The 21,674-nt window shown below is 44.1% G+C and overlaps 1 protein-coding gene across 3 annotated transcripts in view; it reads left to right on the top strand.

Annotated features, from left to right (window-relative positions):
• Positions 1-930: 930 nt before the first annotated feature.
• Positions 931-21,674, top strand: part of rims4 (regulating synaptic membrane exocytosis 4) — a 98,732-nt gene continuing 77,988 nt past the window's right edge. For all 3 annotated transcript variants that reach the window (XR_004220693.1, XM_031894810.1, XM_002938012.5), the window contains exon 1: positions 931-1,349. Coding sequence is in view for 2 of the 3 variants with exons in the window: in XM_031894810.1 (XP_031750670.1) it covers positions 1,247-1,349 (103 nt within the window). In the remaining variant the exon portion in view is untranslated. The remainder of the gene's footprint in view (positions 1,350-21,674) is intronic.

Here is a 21,674-nt window from a genome sequence, read left to right as displayed (position 1 = left end):
TGCAGCAACATTTGCCTACGTTTCTCTATGGCTGCCGGGCAACCTGCTGCATGTGGTGTTCCACGTACCCCACCTGATACCTACACTGGCGTGCTTACACTGGCGTACTTACACTGGCGTGCTTACACTGGCGTACTTATACTGCCATGCTTACACTGGCGTGCTGACACTGGCGTGCTTACACTGGCGTACTTACACTAGCGTACTTACACTGGCGTGCTTACGCTGGTGTACTTACGCTGGCGTGCTTACACTGGCGTACTTACGCTGGCGTACTTACGCTGGCATGCTTTCGCTGGCGTACTTACGCTGGCGTGCTTACACTGGCGTGCTTACATTGGCGTGCTTACACTGGTGCCAACACTGATTTTATACCAAGTAAGCTGAGTGCACAACTTTAATCAAAACATTGCAGGGGGAAATCATAAAAACCAGGGGCCAAAATTGTGCCGCTCCCGGGACAGCTATGCCCGTGGCACGCCTAGGGGTATATTTATCATGCTGAGTATAAAGTGGAGTGAAACAGTACTGGTGATAGCAGCCAATCAGTCCTTTGCTTTGGTTTTCTAACTGTTGAAATCTAATTGCTGATTGGTTGCTCTGGGCAACATCGACGTTAATGTTTCACTCCACTTTTTACACCGGTAATGCTTCACTCTTTTTACACAGCATGATAAATATACCCCTTAGTGATGAGCCCTATCAGCGTGTTGACGCTGGTACTGCCTGTTTGCCCCCTGCTCATTCACTCCCCTTGGCCAGAGCACCTGTCAGCTCTACATTTAGCAAGAAGCCCTGAAGTTGAGCATCCTTCCTGACAGGAGTAGCATAGGCCACGCCTCTTATCTGCCTGACAGAAGTTCTGATTGGCTAGCATACACCCTCATAATGACTTCATTCAGCTCCCTCCTCCTGTCTGCTCTGCTGTGAATGAAGAGTGAGCTGAGTGGAAAGGGAGAGAGCGAGGAGATCGGTTCCATTCAGCATCGCTCCCCGGTGGCACTGGCACTCTCGGTACCCAGGAGAAGCTTCCATTACTGACTCCTGTCAATGCAACAGCTACACGGGGAGTCTGTGCTCTGTTCTGGGGATACACTTGTTCTTAGGGGGCAGCAAGGCATAAGGACATTTTCTTTCTCTTTGGGAAGCCACACCAGCTGCCAAGACGCCCCGTGCCGTGCTCCGAGTGAAAAATGGGGCAGCCAAACTGCCCAAGCCCCACTCAGAGCCTGGGGGCACCCCGGGCATGTTCATGGAGAGGTCCCAGAGCAGGATTAGTCTGTCTGCCTCCTTCGAGGCTCTGGCCGTCTATTTTCCCTGCATGAACTCCTTTGATGAAGATGATGGGGGTAAGAACCTTATCTGTGTGTTGGTTGCAAGTCTTTGTGGGGTCTGTTATTCAGCAGCCGGGGGGCTTCAGTCTGAACCCTTGAAAGGAGCTTGGTTCTTCCTTATATGTTTATCAGTTTAGAATATATTGCGAAATGGCTACCTACAGGCACATCCCTGGCCATAAGCAGTGGCAACGTTTTTCCATTCATTCTGATTATAACCCCCCCATGTCTGTAAGGACCCCCCACCCCCCTTGAGTGGTATGATCCAGCAGAGGAGATGTTATACCTGAGTGCTTGGACTCCTTTGGATCTCCATACCTTAAGTCTACTAAAATATTATTAATTGGATTGTTTTGGCTCCAAAAAGGATTAATTATATCTTAGTTGGGATCAACACAGAAAAAGGAAATGTGAATCATTTCATTAAAATGGAGTCTATGGGAGATGACCTTTCCGTAATTTGGAGTTTTCTGGATAACAGGCTTTTGTACAGTAGGTCCCATACCTGTATAGGTCCATGGCAGGAAGCACTAACCCTAAATAAGCTCTTCAGCCAAGTTTAATTAGCAGATCCACCATACGATGTTCAATGTCATGGGCACAGTTGGAGGGTCTGTTCTAGACTCATAAATCATGTTCTTGTCAGCTTCTACATTGGCTGCAAGATCCAACGTTATGCTCCTTCTCTACTAAGGTTCTTCTTGTTCTGTAAACCACAGCAATTAATATCTGTATTCCATCATATATTTTATTTCAACATGCAGGTCTAACTATTTTAGTAATCGCCCATTCATTGAAGTCAATTAGGATGGGTGTCATATAAAAGTCATGGGAGAGTCATTGGCTCCGACCAGTTGACTGACCACCTAAATGAGCATTTCTGTTCCTTAAGTACTTGATCTTCTCTATGCGAGGCACCTAACTATACGGCTCAGTAACAGACGGCTGTCTGGTCAATCATACAGTTCTTTAAACCTTGGACAACATCATAGAAGATGCTCCACAGACCAATTTATCTCCAGCCTATTATTTATTACACTTCAACAATTAAATATATATTAAATCATGTAGATCATGTCTGCCCAAATCATTTTTTCCATGCACAGATGACACCTTCTTCCAACAAATAGCAGCAAAAAGGCAATAGTGTCAGATATATGGGATACAAGCTTGGGAGTGTTTCAATTAGGCTTAAGCCAAGTGGACTCCTTCCAGGCATCAGCACAAATAAATTCCCAGCCTAAACCCTTTGGCGAGTCTCAGAAACAGAAAATGGGATTTTACAGAAATGAGGATGTCAATGCTCAGCTATGGCAGCTAATGACAGGCCATTGATTCCTTAGCTGGATGGGGATCTATATAGTGACGGGCCCTGAAAATCTCTGGCTTTCAGAAGGCAGCACATCTACTTCTGGGGGGGGGGGGGTACCACAAGGATTTTAATATCACTGTTTTTTGGATAATAAAATCAGGAGGGGGTCCTTAATTTGCTGGAGTCCAATATAATCCTGTATTGAAGGTTTAACCACTCACATTTTGCTTATCGATTGTTCTGTCACTGTAATTAATTGGCATTTGTCTACAACTGGCTATAAACGCCCCATTGTATAAGATAATAATTACAAAATGGGCATTCAGGTTATTATGTAACGTCTGCCAGTGTGGGGCTAGAGCTGCCCTTAGAGGGGCACTTATAGGGGCCACTGCCTTGGCATGGGAATGGCACGTACAGTAGGAAAAGGTGGTGCCAGTAGGGTAAGATGGTGCCAGTAGGGTAAGAGGGTAGGGTAAGAGGGTACCAGTAGGGTAAGAGGGTAACAGTAGGGTAAGATGGTACCAGTAGGGTAAGATGGTGCCAGTAGGGTAAGAGGGTGCCAGTAGGGTAAGAGGGTACCAGTAGGGTAAGAGGGTACCAGTAGGGTAAGAGGGTAACAGTAGGGTAAGATGATGCCAGTAGGGTAAGATGGTACCAGTAGGGTAAGAGGGTAACAGTAGGGTAAGGGGGTACCAGTTGGGTAAGATGGTGCCAGTAGGGTAAGATGGTGCCAGTAGGGTAAGAGGGTACCAGTAGGGTAAGAGGGTAACAGTAGGGTAAGAGGGTAACAGTAGGGTAAGATGATGCCAGTAGGTTAAGAGGGTACCAGTAGGGTAAGAGGGTAACAGTAGGGTAAGAGGGTAACAGTAGGGTAAGAGGGTACCAGTAGGGTAAGAGGGTAACAGTAGGGTAAGAGGGTACCAGTAGGGTAAGAGGGTACCAGTAGGGTAAGAGGGTACCAGTAGGGTAAGAGGGTGCCAGTAGGGTAAGAGGGTGACAGTAGGGTAAGAGGGTAACAGTAGGGTAAGAGGGTACCAGTAGGGTAAGAGGGTAACAGTAGGGTAAGAGGGTACCAGTAGGGTAAGAGGGTAACATTAGGGTAAGAGGGTACCAGTAGGGTAAGAGGGTAACAGTAGGGTAAGAGGGTACCAGTAGGGTAAGAGGGTAACAGTATGGTAAGAGGGTAACAGTAGGGTAAGAGGGTAACAGTATGGTAAGAGGGTAACAGTAGGGTAAGAGGGTAACAGTAGGGTAAGAGGGTACCAGTAGGGTAAGAGGGTAACAGTATGGTAAGAGGGTAACAGTAGGGTAAGAGGGTAACAGTAGGGTAAGAGGGTAAAAGTAGGGTAAGAGGGTAACAGTAGGGTAAGAGGGTACCAGTAGGGTAAGAGGGTAACAGTAGGGTAAGAGGGTAACAGTAGGGTAAGAGGGTACCAGTAGGGTAAGAGGGTAACAGTAGGGTAAGAGGGTAAAAGTAGGGTAAGAGGGTAACAGTAGGGTAAGAGGGTACCAGTAGGGTAAGAGGGTAACAGTAGGGTAAGAGGGTAACAGTAGGGTAAGAGGGTAACCATAACATATCATTGTTCCCCCAACCTTCTGTCCTATCTGCTGGTGTTATACCATACCCATAGGCTGGAGAGTTCTGCTGACACAATATTGTGTCGAGCAGTCAATTGTATCTTCAGAACTGGCAGGGTTAAACCGGCATAAAGGGTTAACTTTTGCTCTGATGTAGAACAGCAACGTACTTGCCCTAAATCAGAACCAGAACTAGCCCCTAAGGGAGACTGCATCTGGGAGGCTGTAAATGGCAATCTCACCTTTGTGTCTAAATCTGGAGTTGCACATCTTTTTTAGAACTGATGGAATTATGGATCAGAACCGGTACCGCATCCAATAAAAAACCAGCATGTATTTTTCACCCCCCCCGCGCCTTTGTTGCTTGATAGCTGTTGGCAGTGGAAGTGTGTCAGCTGTAGGGTGAGCATATGTCAATTACCCTGGCTACACACAGCAAGTACCGGGAACAGCATGGAGTCACTGCTGTATGGGCTCACAGTGGGGCCGTCAGGTTGGCAGTGCCCTTCAGCATCTTGTTAGTCTTCCTTTAGTGTCAGAGGGGTCACACAAAGAAGCTGAGGGCAGTGCTTATGCCTTGCTGTTTCCGACTCTGGAAACAATGTAGCAGAGAGCAGTACTTATTTATGCCTTGCTGTTTCCGATTCTGGAAACAATGTAGCAGAGGGCAGTACTTGCTTATGCCTTGCTGTTTCCGACTCTGGAAACAATGTAGCAGAGAGCAGTACTTATTTATGCCTTGCTGTTTCCGATTCTGGAAACAATGTAGCAGAGGGCAGTACTTGCTTATGCCTTGCTGTTTCTGACTCTTGAAACAATGTAGCAGAGAGCAGTACTTATTTATGCCTTGCTGTTTCCGATTCTGGAAACAATGTAGCAGAGGGCAGTACTTGCTTATGCCTTGCTGTTTCTGACTCTTGAAACAATGTAGCAGAGGGCAGTACTTGCTTATGCCTTGCTGTTTCCGACTCTGGAAACAATGTAGCAGAGAGCGGTACTTATTTATGCCTTGCTGTTTCCGATTCTGGAAACAATGTAGCAGAGGGCAGTACTTGCTTATGCCTTGCTGTTTCCGACTCTGGAAACAATGTAGCAGAGAGCAGTACTTATTTATGCCTTGCTGTTTCCGATTCTGGAAACAATGTAGCAGAGGGCAGTACTTGCTTATGCCTTGCTGTTTCTGACTCTTGAAACAATGTAGCAGAGAGCAGTACTTATTTATGCCTTGCTGTTTCCGATTCTGGAAACAATGTAGCAGAGGGCAGTGCTTATGCCTTGCTGTTTCTGACTCTTGAAACAATGTAGCAGAGAGCAGTACTTATTTATGCCTTGCTGTTTCCGATTCTGGAAACAATGTAGCAGAGGGCAGTGCTTATGCCTTGCTGTTTCTGACTCTTGAAACAATGTAGCAGAGAGCAGTACTTATTTATGCCTTGCTGTTTCCGATTCTGGAAACAATGTAGCAGAGGGCAGTACTTGCTTATGCCTTGCTGTTTCTGACTCTTGAAACAATGTAGCAGAGGGCAGTACTTGCTTATGCCTTGCTGTTTCTGACTCTTGAAACAATGTAGCAGAGGGCAGTACTTATTTATGCCTTGTTGTTTCCGACTCTAGAAACAATGTAGCAGAGGGCAGTACTTGATTATGCCCTGCTGTTTCGGACTCTAGAAATAATGTAGCAGAGGGCAGTACTTATTTATGCCTTGCTGTTTCTGACTCTTGAAACAATTTAGCAGAGGGCAGTACTTGCTTATGCCTTGCTGTTTCCGACTCTTGAAACAATGTAGCAGAGGGCAGTACTTGCTGTTTCTGACTCTTGAAACAGTGTAGCTGATGTTCCTTTCTTTCCTCCAGGTCTGCTACTCTGGTGGCTTCTGCTACATTGTTTCAGTAGCACCAGAAAAGCACAGACTATAGATACAGATTTCAGTATTCAGTGAAAAAATTCAGTTGTTTTCTCGTTCTGACTGGCTGGCACCCTAATGAATTCACACCAATGGTCGTGCCCCTGTTGCGTCCGTAGGATTTGTAAATGAGGCCCATTTGGCCTAGGTGAGCCTGAACAAGCAGATTGCCGAAAGGATCTATGTAATAATGAAATCATAGACTATAAATACTAAACGCAAATGTGACATTCCTGATATATACGGATTGCGTCCAATGCAATAACTATATTTGTAGTCACACCAAGCTAACGGGATATTGATTGCAGGCTGTGTATTCGCTGTCATTCCAGTAGTTGCTGTTTTTCCGCTTTTTCATGTGTTTTTCTCATATATACTTTATAATATACTGATATTGATTCTGTAGGCAAGCTAGAAATGTATGAGTTTTTATTCCTATAATAGTCAGAATCCCGAGTAACCTATAAATATTCTCATCCGCAGGGCTTAGTGATTTAGTTATAATAATAGGGGCATTGTGGGGCCGCTCTGCTCACATGATTTGCTGAAGCCTATTTTTATTATAAGGGATAATGCACCCCTGCTGTAAAATATAAATAAATGGGGAATAAGCTTGCAAACCTGGGAATAGAAAGACTCGCCCTTTGGCCTCATAACCAGGGAACTCTTCCTTGAGTTCTGTATATCACAGCTGTTATTCCCTATATACATTTCCCATAGGGTGTCTATAGGATCAAATCCCATGCACTTTCTTATCTGATTTAATTCATTTATATTTTTTGGCACTTGCACTTTTTTTGGTCATTGGTCCAAATGTGGGTTCTTGAAACAAAGAACGGACTTATCTGCTTCTGACCTATTAATAAGCCAAGGTTCAGTTATCTGCATGGTACCAGGAGACCCTCAACTTGATCCAGTTGCTCCATGTATTCAAGCTTGCCCTACCCTACTTACTGCTCAACCTTCATATGCCCTTGACACCATTTCAAGGCCAGGGCTGTCCAACTGGAAGCCCAGGGGTTAGTTGTGGCCCTGCAAAAGAATTTTTACTGCCCCCAGTGTGCCCTAGGGTTCCATAGACTACATTGTATCACACCATCATTCTAATCTGCCCACTAGATGTAATAAATTGGACAGCACTGCCCTAGGCCAATGATGGCCAACTGGAGGGCTTCCAGAAATTACAAATTTTAGTAAGACTGCTATAGACATATTTATGTCAGATTCTATACCCTACTAGCCCCCCACAGGTAAATCGTTCTAGGACCCCTTTACTTTTCTATTCTGTTTAACATACATATAAATGAAAGATTGCACCAACTTCCCACTACAATGTCATTTCATCAGAATGCTTTCAGCATGGGTTTGGGGTTTTTGCCTTCCTCTGGATCATCTAGCAGTTAGGCAGGTTATATATAGGCGTTAAGGTTGAACTTGATGGATGTGTGTCTTTTTTCAAACTAACTTACTATGTTACAATGCTGTTGTGCTAAGGTTTACAACACAGGGGCGAAATGCAGACAAATCCTTGTGACTTAACTGCTAATATCTGCTCCGGACTCCTTGAGATTCGGGCAGAATGTGAATGGTAAAGATTCATGGTAGTAACTGGCAAGGATTGCTTTGAGTAGGGGCAGTGGGATGTATGGGAGGAACATCATAGAAAGGTTATTGCTTTGTAAAGTCAGGCAAGGGTTATGCAATTCTCATGCTATCTTGGACACTAGGGGCACTGTTTCATAGAGGGCTAAGGTTGGCATCTCCTTACATTTAACGAGGGATGACCTCGATAGGGAATAGACAAGCCCTGGAGGGAATTACAATCAAGTAAAGGACTGGCTTTAGCAGGCCATACATGGTTAGATCTGATTGTTTGGCGAGGTGGGCAATATTGACTTGATATTTGGCCAAGGATTGATCATACTTGTCGCTATTCAGGCTGTTGGAATGTGCATCAACACGGTCAGTATCTGTCAGGTTTCTAGCCAGGTATCAGTTGGGCAGGACCAGCGGCACCATACGAGTTGGCAGCTTTTATTACCCTGAGTGTGGCTGCTTTAAATTGTGCCTTGTAACTGGGGGCGGAGGGGGGTCTGCGTTCAGGAGTATTTTGCATTGCGCCTAAAAGGTATAAGTTACTTCTGTCATTCTAAGTATATGTTGCTTTGCAAGGCCAAATATTTATATCATAATTTGGTTGAGGTTTGTAGATATTCTAAATACAAGATCAGTGTTGCACTTGGGTGTCGGGGGCTCCCCATAAAACAGGCCCACTCTCCAAACTACTTATCTTCCTTTTGTCACTCACCTACTGAGTTCTCCTAGTGCCTTCTCTATACACACTCTCATCTATCATTCCTAATTCTGCAATTGGATCTTATAGAGAAATGGGGAATAGGAATGTATAGGCAAACAAGGCCCAATGGTTGGGTAGGTGCCCATTGACACCGGTGCCTACTGGGAGTTTTCCTGGTAGCCTGCTGGGCCAGTCTTATAGTTACATAGTTACATAGGGTTGAAAAAAGACCATCAAGTTCAACCCCTCCAAGTAAACCCAGCACACCTAACCCACACCCACCAATCTATACACCCACATACACAAACTATAAACACAACCACTAGTACTAACTGTAGATATAGTCTGACACTGGTCCCACTCATATGAAAAATAGAAACTCTATTAAAGGAGAACTAAATGCTTAAAGGTTTCCTATCACTTAACATGCTAAAGGGAGCACCTTGCCAAGCTATAAGGCCAGGCCCGGATTTGTGGAGAGGCCACAAAGGCCCGGGCCTAGGGCGGCAGAAGTTTAGGGGCGGCATGCCGCCCCGCCGCAAGAACATTTTTAAATTTTGCTCCCATACGGAGCAGTCGGGACCTCTCCCCACTGCTCCGTATGGGAGTTAAAAAGAGCGTTCGCGCATGCGCAATGAGGAGCTGGCGCTTTGCGCATGCGCACTGGGGGCGCGTTTGCGCATGCGCACTGGGGTGCGCGTTTGCGCATGGGGGACTCCCACAGGGGCGGCCTCGGGGCGCACCGGATAGAAATCCGGCCCTGTATAAGGCACCTTGAATTGAAAGACATGGCATGATGGGTACATATAAAAGTCCTTGGCATGGAATACTGTACATGCTCTGTGCCAGATGTGTGGGGGAACCATCTGAGTGGCCACAGGGTCATCCGAGGCACAGGAATGTAATAGCCGTTTGTGGCAAGTCTGAATGCTGCAGAAGGAGAAAGGGAATTAAATGTACATTATAATGATATCAATGGGCCTTTGGGGTGTGTCTACTGCTTTTGCACTGTACATTATAACAGCCACTCGCCTTTTATATACTGTATCACCCTAATTACAAAATGTAGCTGAAAACCACAGTTCAAAGTATTAATCATCCCGGGCAATGAAACAATTCCACCTTAAGAAAACATAAGTGCGTTATAGTGGCACATAGATGAGGGGTACTGGCGTTTTATTTATTATGGCCGAGAAGCAATAGAACCTAGCCATGTCTTTCTGATTCAGCGGCGGAAGGCTGTTTCCCTGCAACGTGGGGATCCGAGCAGGGAGTTTAATGTTGCCTGAGCATATTAAATTATATTTCTCCGTATAATTAAAAAGGGAAATGTACACTACCAACAAGGGAGGCCCATTTTCCATTTTAAGCGCAGATACAGCTGCTCGCTGTTGGAGGACCGGCACTCAATATCTGGAATATAGATATCAATAATAACCTCCGAGTTGCCATGACAGCTGACTAAATGACTCTCTTGAAGACACTGAAGTAATATCGCAGGAAGTCGCTTCATCTCAGCCAGGGTGGCAGCCCCAATTGTCACTGCTGAGTGGTGCCATGATGTCTGTATATACTTAAAGGGAAACTGTATATATGATTTATGAGTTGCTATTTTATTACATTTTTTAGGTTAGTAGATGCATTGTATGCTCCGTTAAGCTTACCGTCTATCAGTGACAGATTATATGATTTACGTTTTGCAATGTAGATTTTTGCCGGTGCCCCATGCTGTCTTTTCCTCGTTAACAGCAGGAGCCGTTCAGTTGCAACATTAGAAACTATTGTAGAATAAGCAAAGCAGTTAGGGGAGTAGCAAGATGCCTATTGGTCAAAATTTGATATAGGGCCCCTTCCTAGTTCTCCCCTACACCAGTTAAACCTGCCCTTCTATCCACACTTATACCCCATGGGAAGGGTTGTAGCCAAAGGGATCAGAAGTCAGTTATCTAATAAATGGTCTGCCTCTGTGTCAGATGTTATTCATACAATTAACTTTTTGTCTGAAAAATATGGTAAGTGCTTTGGAGCATACTATTGCTGATGTTGGCCTTATGGTCCTGTCCACCAGCATTGTTTTGCTCCAGAGCTTTAACTGGGGGGTAGGCAGAACCTAGGGTGCAATAGTGGGGGGCTCTAGTTACATCCCTGTTCTGGCTGCCAACCCCTAGCTCTAGTCTTTCTCTAACTCTGGTCCTACCATCGAGCATGGAGTTCTGGTACAAGTTGTTATACGTAGGGGAAAGAGGGGTTTTTGCTGACGATTGATGCCATTGTTGAGTGGGGGGGGGGGCGTTGATGAGTGAATGAGGGGGGGGGCAATTGGGGGTGGCTGCCTACCCCTAGCTCTAGCCTTTCTCTAACTCTGGTCCTACCATCGAGCATGGAGTTCTGGTACAAGTTGTCATACGTGGGGGAAAGAGGGTTTGGTGCTAACGATTGATGCCACTGTTGAGCAGGGGTTGACAACTGAATGGGGGGCAATTGGGGGTGGCTGCCTACCACTAGCTCTAGCCTTTCTCTAGCTCTGGTCCTACCATCAAGCATGGAGTTCTGGTACAAGTTGTCATACGTGGGGGAAAGAGGAGTTGGTGCTGAAGATTGATGCCATTGTTGAGTGGGGGTGGGGTGGTTGACGACTGGATGGGGGGGGCAGTTGGGGGTGGCTGCCTACCACTAGCTCTAGCCTTTCTCTAGCTCTGGTCCTACCATCAAGCATGGAGTTCTGGTAAAAGTTGTCATACGTGGGGGAAAGAGGAGTTGGTGCTGACAAATGATGCCATTGTTGAGCGGGGGTGGGAGCGTTGACAACTGAATGGGGGGGCAGTTGGGGGTGGCTGCCTACCACTAGCTCTAGCCTTTCTCTAGCTCTGGTCCTACCATCGAGCATGGAGTTCTGGTACAAGTTGTCATATGTAGGGGAAAGAGGGGTTGGTGCTGACTATTGATGCCATTGTTGAGTGGGGGTAGGGGGGTTGACTAGTGAATGGGAGGGCAATTGGGGGTGGCTGCCTACCCCTAGCTCTAGCCTTTCTCTAGCTCTGGTCCTACCATCGAGCATGGAGTTCTGGTACCAGTTGTCATACGTGGGGGAAAGAGGGGTTGATGCTGATGTTTGATGCCTTAATTGAGCGGAGGTGGGGGGGTTGACGAGTCAATGGGGGGCAATTGGGGGTGGCAGGGGGCTTGCCTTGGGCACCATTGGCATAACTACCATAGAGCAGACCCCAGGGTCCAAGAGATCCAGAATAATGGGGGTCTGCTGTATGGAAATTACCCCTCCCCAGCTGCTTCAGACGTTGCCACCCGTTTGCTTTTGCTGTGGGAGATGGTATGCTGGATGGTAGTGTGCGTCAGGCCCCTTTGAGAATTTTTTTTGGGGGGGCCCTATGCATTTAAGGTAGGCTACTATACTTCTTTTGGGCACCCTCTCCTTTTGGCCCAGAAGTGCTTTGTAAATTTAGGTGGCAACCCTACAGTATAGTGACCTGACCATTGACATTGACAGGAAACAATCACCCAACAAGCGCTGAATGCTCCCAGGTGGCTACTATACAGGTAAAGGATTGGCAAGGGATTTAAGACATTTCTACTCCAAATCCCCAGCTTTGTATTTCATGACAATGAAACCTTTCTTCAGACGTGGTAGTGAAATCTGTGCTCCATGTAGCCCATGCATGGGCAGAAGTGGCTTTTAATGGTGAAGGATAATGGGCAGAGCAGATAGGTGCCAAATTCATAAGCTTTGTGTAGTGTGTAGCAGCGCTTTGGCTAAGCTCTAGTTCTCCTTTAATGCGTTTGCTTACTTGGCATAAATAAAGTTAGTGGGAACTGCTTGTTCCATGTTCTGCACATATTGTACTTGCCAAAGATCTATACGCAGCAGGAATAAGGATAGGTTACATAAAGGATATTGCCAGCTGCTCTCGTTGGTTCCTTCAGTTTCAAATAAATCCAGCATTTCATAGAAATAACCAAAATATCTGTACATTTTCTGCTGTAACTGCCATTCCCGTCCCTTTGCATCTGCTGCAGGATATGACACATCCGTGGCGCATTTTTCTGTTTGCTTCCAAGTCGTAACACCTTTTGATATTGCGCCATTGCAAGACGTCTCTTTAAAACCTTGTCTAAATATTTTAAAGTGCTTTGTACATTTATCCGTTGGCGAAAGGACTGAGCTGTCTTCTGCGGAGAGACGCCAGTTACTGCAGCTAGGAGTCAGTGCAACTGTCAGCCGGAATTGAGGTGAAATGTTTAGAAAAACGCCAAGCTGCTAGGAAAATAAAAATCAATGGCATGATAGTGCAGTGCCAGAAATGGTAGAAAGGCAATGGTCAGATCAGGGGCATAACCAAGTTAATGGGCCCCCCCACCCCAAGCTTTGGAATAAGACATTTTCCATAAACAGACATTGAAGCTGCTTATCAGTCAGCGCACATTCAGTCTGCAAAACCACAGTCAGTTTCATGTTGCCAGGCAACTGATTGACCCCCCCCTGACCACACCCACTTGTCAATTGTGCCTGCCTCTTTTTAGGACCACAGTTCAGGGTAGTACTAGCAAAACAGAGACAGCTAAAAGCTGAGACAAGAAAAGGTGGATTTACTGAGGAGGTGCCAACATGTTAGTTACCTCCAGTGAATCTAAACCTTTTGGGAAAAAATGCCCTGGCCTGGGGCAAAAATGAACAGAGCACCCCACTGCTATTTTACCCACCCTTCCCAGGAGTTCTGAGCACTGACCAATGGTTGTGTATTCTGAGACAGTTTGCAGCTGGTCTTCATAGTTTATTTTTGTCGGTTTAAAATTAACTTTTTGCTCTGTAGCCCTCCAGTTTGGGATTACAGTGGCTTTCTGGTTGCCGGAATCCCACTTACCCTAGCAACCAGGAAATGTTTAAGACGTCAGAGAGGAAGAAGAATAAGAGACAGCATCTATAAAAAAAAAAGATAACAATAAGAATGTAGCCTCACAGCGCATCAGGTGTTTTTTGGTTCTTGGGTCAGTGACCATGACAACCATATAGTAAATCTAACCTGTGAAGGTTATTGTGGATGGCAGGGTCCACATTGCACTTAGATAGCTAAGAGACTACTATAGAAGTAACAGGACTATCCTGGAAGAGATGTTATGGTATAGGTATTACTTAATTACACTGTGTAAATTGCAAATGATTCACTCTACTGTTTAAAATTTTATTCTTGTACCATTAAAGGTATTTTTTGTTGGCTGTAACATTGGTGTGAAGGCAGGGTCGGACTAGGTCAGTGGGCCCCAGCCCTGGTGGGCTCCTGCGGCCCAGACCCAATCCCTGCTTCCCCAGCCGATGGTGTCCTCCCCAGGAGGGGAGGATGTTGGGCGGGTGGTGGGGGCACGGTGGAGTATGCGGCCGGTGGGGCATTTTAGCGGTTGCGGGGCCCTAAACCCCCCAGTCCGACCCAGTATGTAGGCGTCATCTCAGGTCATAGTGTCTGATTCTGAGCTTTCAGAAAGAGCCAGCACTTCTCAATGGAACTGCTTTCAGATAAGCTATTGTTTCTCCTACTCCCATGTAACTGGAGGAGTCATGACTTGGCTGAGCCAGACTTGGGTGTTTTATTATTGAGTGCAATTCCCATATCTACCACAAGGGTCCCATATCTGCACAAGGGAGCATGGGAGCATGTTTAGCAATATAAGTGTCAGGCAGCCGTTATATTGCTCCTTTCCCATTGTTCTGCCAAGTCACATGGCCGTAATGACTGTAGCCACCTGGGAAAAAAGGTGATAGGCACACAGGGGAGCATTTAATAACATTTGTATTCCTTTTTTTCAAGATTTGTGTTTTTTTGTGCAAAAAAAATACATATTTTTGCACAGAACAAAAAAAACATTTTTTTTCACCATTTATAATGGGTCGAAACAGTGAAAAATCAGAAAATAACACCACGCCATCTAAAACCTGTTGAGGTCATGTAGACGTCAATGGGCCGCTGTCCTGTTTCCACTGAAAGACCCTCTTTTGCTTCATGGTATTAGAGGTACAGGTATAGGACCTGTTATCCAGAATGCTCAGGACCAAGGGTATTCTGGATAAGGGGTCTTTCCATAATTCGGATCCCCATACCTTAAGTCTACTAAAAAATCAGTAAAACATTAATTAAACCCAATGGGATGGTTTTACCTCCAATAAGGATTATTTATATCTTAGTTGGGATCAATTACAGGTACTGTTTTATTATTAGAGAAAAGGGAATCATTTAACCATTAAATAAACCCAATAGGACTGTTCTGCCCCCAATAAGGGGTAATTATATCTTAGTTGGGATCAATTACAGGTACTGTTTTATTATTAGAGAAAAGGGAATCATTTAACCATTAAATAAACCCAATAGGGCTGTTCTGCCCCCAATAAGGGGTAATTATATCTTAGTTGGGATCAATTACAGGTACTGTTTTATTATTAGAGAAAAGGGAATCATTTAACCATTAAATAAACCCAATAGGACTGTTCTGCCCCCAATAAGGGGTAATTATATCTTAGTTGGGATCAAGTACAGGTACTGTTTTATTACTACAGAGAAAAGGAAATCAGTTTTAAAATTCTGAATTATTTGATTAAAATGGAGTCTATGGGAGACGGGCTTTCCGTAATTCGGAGCTTTCTGGATAATGGGTTTCCGGATAAGGGACCCCATACCTGTATTTGTATTTTTCAGACGCTCTATTAATTGCAAAACGCCAAAAAAATTGTGGTTTTCACATTTTTACCGAGTTTTTTTTTTCTTTTTCGTCCTTTTTTAAAAGGCTGTTTTAATAAATCACTTAACATTCGTGCTTTTGGAGAAAGTGAGTTTAATCGTGGTTTAACAAAACCACTAAAACCATGAAAATTAGAATGTTGATCAATGGGCCTCCCCGTTTGCTGTTGGAGAAATGGGATTAATAAAAAAAAAACCCCAAACAGGTGCATTTTTCACACCTTGGTAAATGGGCCCCCAAGAACGCAGGAGTGCTATTTCGCATATATAGGTCAGCGTGTCTGCGTTGCCATGGTGATTCTGCCGGGGCCGCGCTGTATCATTATTCCTTATGCGTTCCATAAGAATCAGTGCTGCCATTCACATAATGACTGCAGTGTTGCTGCTTTATAGGCTTTAAAAACATGGAAATTGCCCCGCTGCCCACGTGCCCTGTAGGGATGAACGTCACTATACGGAACATCCGCTTTCACGGCAATCATTTCTAAGAAATTCAAGTGTTCAATGGAAGTCACCGAGATAAATCCCATTTTAAATCTGTTTCTCTTTCATTTCTGAGCACTTGTTGTAATCGCTCCGACTTCAGCACTAAATGTTTTTGGACGGCGGTATTATGCCATTTTTATATAGATTTATATGGTAAACATGGAGTATATCACACCTGTTTCATTCAAGTCATTTGGGAAAACCATTTTATCTTTTGTGTAGATGGAAATGTTCTCTTGAAAGGGGTCGGTCTTACAGAATATAAAAATGTAGCACTATATTGCTGTGTAATGGTCTGCCATTGAATTTAGCTTGGCCGTAGTTAGTAGTAATTGTATAGTAACATAATATTATCCTTTATTTATATATCAGAAATATTTGTCCTTGAATTTAGCTTGGCCGTAGTTAGTAGTAATTGTATAGTAACATAATATTATCCTTTATTTATATATCAGAAATATTTGTCATTGAATTTAGCTTGGCCGTAGTTAGTAGTAATTGTATAGTAACATAATATTATCCTTTATTTATATATCAGAAATATTTGTCCTTGAATTTAGCTTGGCCGTAGTTAGTAGTAATTGTATAGTAACATAATATTATCCTTTATTCATATATCAGAAATGTTTGATAGACCATGACATTTCATACATCAGTTCCTGTTACAGAAGAGCTTACAATCTAAGGTCCCTATCTAGTCCCAATATAACAGCGAAGGACAGGGTTGGTGTTACAAATATACCAGCAATGTATTTGCTCGTAAATTTGTAATTATCTGTTTTTACACCCTCAATCCTGCGCTCAGTCCTGCTTCCAGATTGGCCTTTAACTCTACTCAGCTACTCTCTATCTTCACCTGATTGGCTTGAACCCACCCCTTTGTGCTATGGTATAACTATAAAGGAAGCAAACCTTGCGAATGCAGGGGGGCCCGGGGGACCAGGATCTCCCCACTGATCTCAGGGCTCTCTTGACCTCTTGTATCGTTTATTGATTGCTTTATATGTTACTCTGTGGGGCTGATTTACTAATCCACGAATCCGAATTCGTATTTTTTGCGCTTTTTTTCGTAGCCGTTACGACTTGAGCGAATTGTCGCGACTTTTTCGTATTGAGTGCTAGTAAACGGCAGGCAAGCCTTTCCGATTTTTTCGCGACGGCTACGAAAAAGTCGCGACAATTCCCGCAAGTCGTAACGGCTACGAAAAAGTCGCGATGGCAATGAAAAATACCGATCATTACAAAAAAAACACATTCAGACGCTTTCGATCCGTTCGTGGATTAGTAAATTGGCCCCTGTATGTCCAATGTATAAAAACCCACTTATTGTACAGCGCTGCGGAATATGTTGGCGCTTTATAAATAAATGTTAATAATAATAATCTCCTACCTGAGAGCTAGCAGGCAGGGATGGGGGATGTGAGGGAGGGTTAGGTGGGGAGATGTAACATGAGGAGTTTGTGGGGAGGGGGATGTGAGGGGTGGGTGGATGGGGAGGGAGGGTGTGTATGGAACAGGAGGGGCGGGTAATACTTGCGTTGAGCACTGGGCCCCTCTGAAGATATTTTTCCAGGGGGGCCCTGGCTTGGTCTAGGGATGCCTCTGTCTTAATGTCATCACCCCGCCCATCACTGTCCAGTTCCCCCTCCCCTATCAATGCTAGCAACTTCATATTGGTAGTACCAGTTGAGTACAAGAAGAGTAAGGTCTCTGACTAAGAGCTTACAATAGATGGATAAAGGTTTATGGAGAAATTGTAGATGGGAGAAAGAAGTGCTGAGCTCTCTGAAAATATACTCCTAGGTTGATTGGTTGTAGGTGACCCTAGTGCAGGTCCAGACTAGGAGTAAAAATAGGCCCTGGCATTTCAAATACACAGCCCCCCCATATGAACAATAAAATGTGACTGTCAATGGCATCTTACAGCAGCCCCTCTGGCATTTACCAGAACCCACAGATTGCCAGTCTGGGCCTGCCCTAGTGTGTCCTGTGCTAGGGAGATGGGAATGCAAGCTCCTCTGGGGCAGGGACTGATATCTATAATCAGTGAATGAATAACATGGCGATGGTATATATGTAAGTATAATAATGATCTTGCTCTTGTAATTGACTCGAACTGCAGCAACGTAGAACCACGTGCCACGATCCTTAGAGAGGTAGCACTGCGGCATCCTTTCCTCCACCACTGCAATAACAACCTCAAGATCATTATTACCCTTATTTAGATAGTGTCAGCACATTATACATTGCTTAACGGAGATGTTTAATCATTTACATCAGCCCTTGTCCCAATGGAGTTTATAATCCAATCTCAGTTTATAATCCATTCTCTCAGACTATCGCACTGGGGCCACTTGAAACCACAGAGGTGCCTGCACGTTGCACATTGCTTTACATGGAGTGTTTAGTCTTACTGTGTGCGCTGACAACTTGAATAGGAATAAGAGGATTGCGGTATAACATGCCAATGTGCCATAGATGAACCAAAGAGATCACATTTTGTCTTGGATATGAAGGAAGGCGGAAAAGTTTTTGTCTCAGGTTGAAGCTGAAAACTCAGTCCTTAGTATTTAAAAGGCCCTTAGTATCTATTTATAATGGCAGTTTTCTATTTAGGATTACCCAATGGCACATACTACTAAAAATATGTATATATATATGAAAATGGTTTATTTAGATGGAGCAGGGTTTTACATATGAGCTGTTTTATGTGATATGTTTTTATAGAGACCTACATTGTTTGGGGGTATAGTTTTCCTTTAAATGGAGATAGTTTTGAGAGGGGCAGAGAGTATATTGAAGAACATGAGGAGAGATCATGTCTGTTCATGTAGAGGTGAAGTTGTATGAAGTGTCTTGATCATGACAAGTAGGACTTGGAGTGCATAATGGAGATCCAGGAGTGGATCCGCATTGTGGGAGTGGGGAGGCAATGCTAGCCTTGTTTGTACTGGTAAAAGATCAGCTATTAGCTGCAGGTTACACTAGTCTCTGTGGGATAAAGGCATATGGATAAAGATATATCCGAGACTTAAGAGAAAGAAGTGCTGATTTGGGGATGTGATACAGTTAAAGAATAGAAAAGTGTTATACACAGAGCTAATAATGAGGCTTGCACTAGGGGAGAGAGGAGGAGCCAAACTTACCCCATAGAGAATGTATGGACTCCATTGCATTTTGGCTGTTGATCATGCCACTGAGCATGAGTGAATAGGCAAGGAAGGATGGATAAAACAAAGCCAGGTGACATTTCCCATGAAAGTAGGTGCTAGAAGAAAAAGGAGAAAACCAAGTGCCAACAGGCTGAACAACCCTTTCTTAATTAGAGATATCCCCAGTATTAAAACAATTGGCAACAATGACAAATACAGATTTGGCCATTGTCATTCCCAAAGGCACTCAGATCTTAGATCTTGACCCATCTCACTCTAATTGCCCCTGGGTATATACTGTGTGTTAGCCAGGAGCTGATATTTCTTAGGGTACTTTTGTCTACAGGTTTTCATAATAAAACTGAATTTGATATCTTTTGACATGGGGCAGCTTTACTAAAACTCCATAATTTCTCATTTTTTTTATTTTCAAATTCGACTAAACTCATTTTTCCAAATGTCTAATATTAACTAAAAAAAAGTTGCAAGGAAAAGTCGCTGCGAGAAGAGAATTTTTGGAGTTTAGTAGTCTAAAACAAAGATCGTAAAACTACTTATACACCTGGTGCCTCCCCCACTAACACGGTTGTGTAGTGTATGTATCCGTGTAGTGTATGTATCCGGGTAGTGTATGTATCCGTGTAGTGTATGTATCCGGGTAGTGTATGTATCCATGTAGTGTATGTATCCGGGTAGTGTATGTATCCATGTAGTGTATGTATCCGGGTAGTGTATGTATCCGTGTAGTGTATGTATCCGGGTAGTGTATGTATCCATGTAGTGTATGTATCCGGGTAGTGTATGTATCCATGTAGTGTATGTATCCGGGTAGTGTATGTATCCGTGTAGTGTATGTATCCGGGTAGTGTATGTATCCATGTAGTGTATGTATCCGGGTAGTGTATGTATCCGGGTAGTGTATATATCCGTGTAGTGTATGTATCCGTGTAGTGTATGTATCCGTGTAGTGTATGTATCTGTGTAGTGTATGTACCCGGGTAGTGTATGTACCCGGGTAGTGTATATATCCGGGTAGTGTATGTATCCGGGTAGTGTATGTATCCGGGTAGTGTATGTATCCGGGTAGTGTATGTATCCGGGTAGTGTATATATCCGGGTAGTGTATGTATCCGGGTAGTGTATGTATCCGTGTAGTGTATGTATCCGTGTAGTGTATGTATCCGTGTAGTGTATGTATCCGGGTAGTGTATGTATCCGGGTAGTGTATATATCCGTGTAGTGTATGTATCCGTGTAGTGTATGTATCCATGTAGTGTATGTATCCGGGTAGTGTATGTATCCGGGTAGTGTATATATCCGTGTAGTGTATGTATCCGTGTAGTGTATGTATCCGTGTAGTGTATGTATCTGTGTAGTGTATGTACCCGGGTAGTGTATGTACCCGGGTAGTGTATGTATCCGCGTAGTGTATGTATCCGGGTAGTGTATGTATCCATTTAGTGTATGTATCCGGGTAGTGTATGTATCCATGTAGTGTATGTATCCGGGTAGTGTATGTATCCGTGTAGTGTATGTATCCGGGTAGTGTATGTATCCATTTAGTGTATGTATCCGGGTAGTGTATGTATCCGGGTAGTGTATGTATCCGGGTAGTCTATGTATCCGGGTAGTGTATGTATCCGGGTAGTGTATGTATCCGGGTAGTGTATGTATCCGGGTAGTGTATGTATCCGGGTAGTGTATGTATCCGGGTAGTGTATGTATCCGGGTAGTGTATGTATCCGTGTAGTGTATGTATCCGGGTAGTCTATGTATCCGTGTAGTGTATGTATCCGGGTAGTGTATGTATCCATTTAGTGTATGTATCCGGGTAGTGTATGTATCCGGGTAGTGTATGTCTCCGGGTAGTCTATGTATCCGGGTAGTGTATGTATCCGGGTAGTGTATGTATCCGTGTAGTGTATGTATCCGGGTAGTCTATGTATCCGTTTAGTGTATGTATCCGTGTAGTGTATGTATCCGTGTAGTGTATGTATCCGTGTAGTGTATGTATCCGGGTAGTGTATGTATCCGGGTAGTGTATGTATCCATGTAGTGTATGTATCCGGGTAGTCTATGTATCCGTTTAGTGTATGTATCCGGGTAGTCTATGTATCCGTGTAGTGTATGTATCCGTGTAGTGTATGTATCCGGGTAGTCTATGTATCCGTGGTGTAGTGTATGTATCCGGGTAGTGTATGTATCCGTTTAGTGTATGTATCCGGGTAGTGTATGTATCCGGGTAGTGTATGTATCCGGGTAGTGTATGTATCCGGGTAGTGTATGTATCCGGGTAGTGTATGTATCCGTTTAGTGTATGTATCCGTTTAGTGTATGTATCCGGGTAGTGTATGTATCCGGGTAGTGTATGTATCCGGGTAGTGTATGTATCCGGGTAGTGTATGTATCCGGGTAGTGTATGTATCCGTGGTGTAGTGTATGTATCCGTTTAGTGTATGTATCCGTTTAGTGTATGTATCCGGGTAGTGTATGTATCCGGGTAGTGTATGTATCCGGGTAGTGTATGTATCCGGGTAGTGTATGTATCCGGGTAGTGTATGTATCCGGGTAGTGTATGTATCCGGGTAGTGTATGTATCCGGGTAGTGTATGTATCCGTGGTGTAGTGTATGTATCCGGGTAGTGTATGTATCCGTTTAGTGTATGTATCCGGGTAGTGTATGTATCCGTTTAGTGTATGTATCCGTTTAGTGTATGTATCCGGGTAGTGTATGTATCCGTTTAGTGTATGTATCCAGGTAGTGTATGTATCCGGGTAGTGTATGTATCCGGGTAGTGTATGTATCCGGGTAGTGTATGTATCCGGGTAGTGTATGTATCCGGGTAGTGTATGTATCCGGGTAGTGTAT

Source organism: Xenopus tropicalis, chromosome 10 (assembly GCF_000004195.4).
Source record: "Xenopus tropicalis strain Nigerian chromosome 10, UCB_Xtro_10.0, whole genome shotgun sequence".
Lineage (NCBI taxonomy): Eukaryota > Metazoa > Chordata > Amphibia > Anura > Pipidae > Xenopus > Xenopus tropicalis.
Note: the sequence above shows the minus strand (reverse complement) of the source record. Positions and strands in the feature narration are given on the sequence as shown.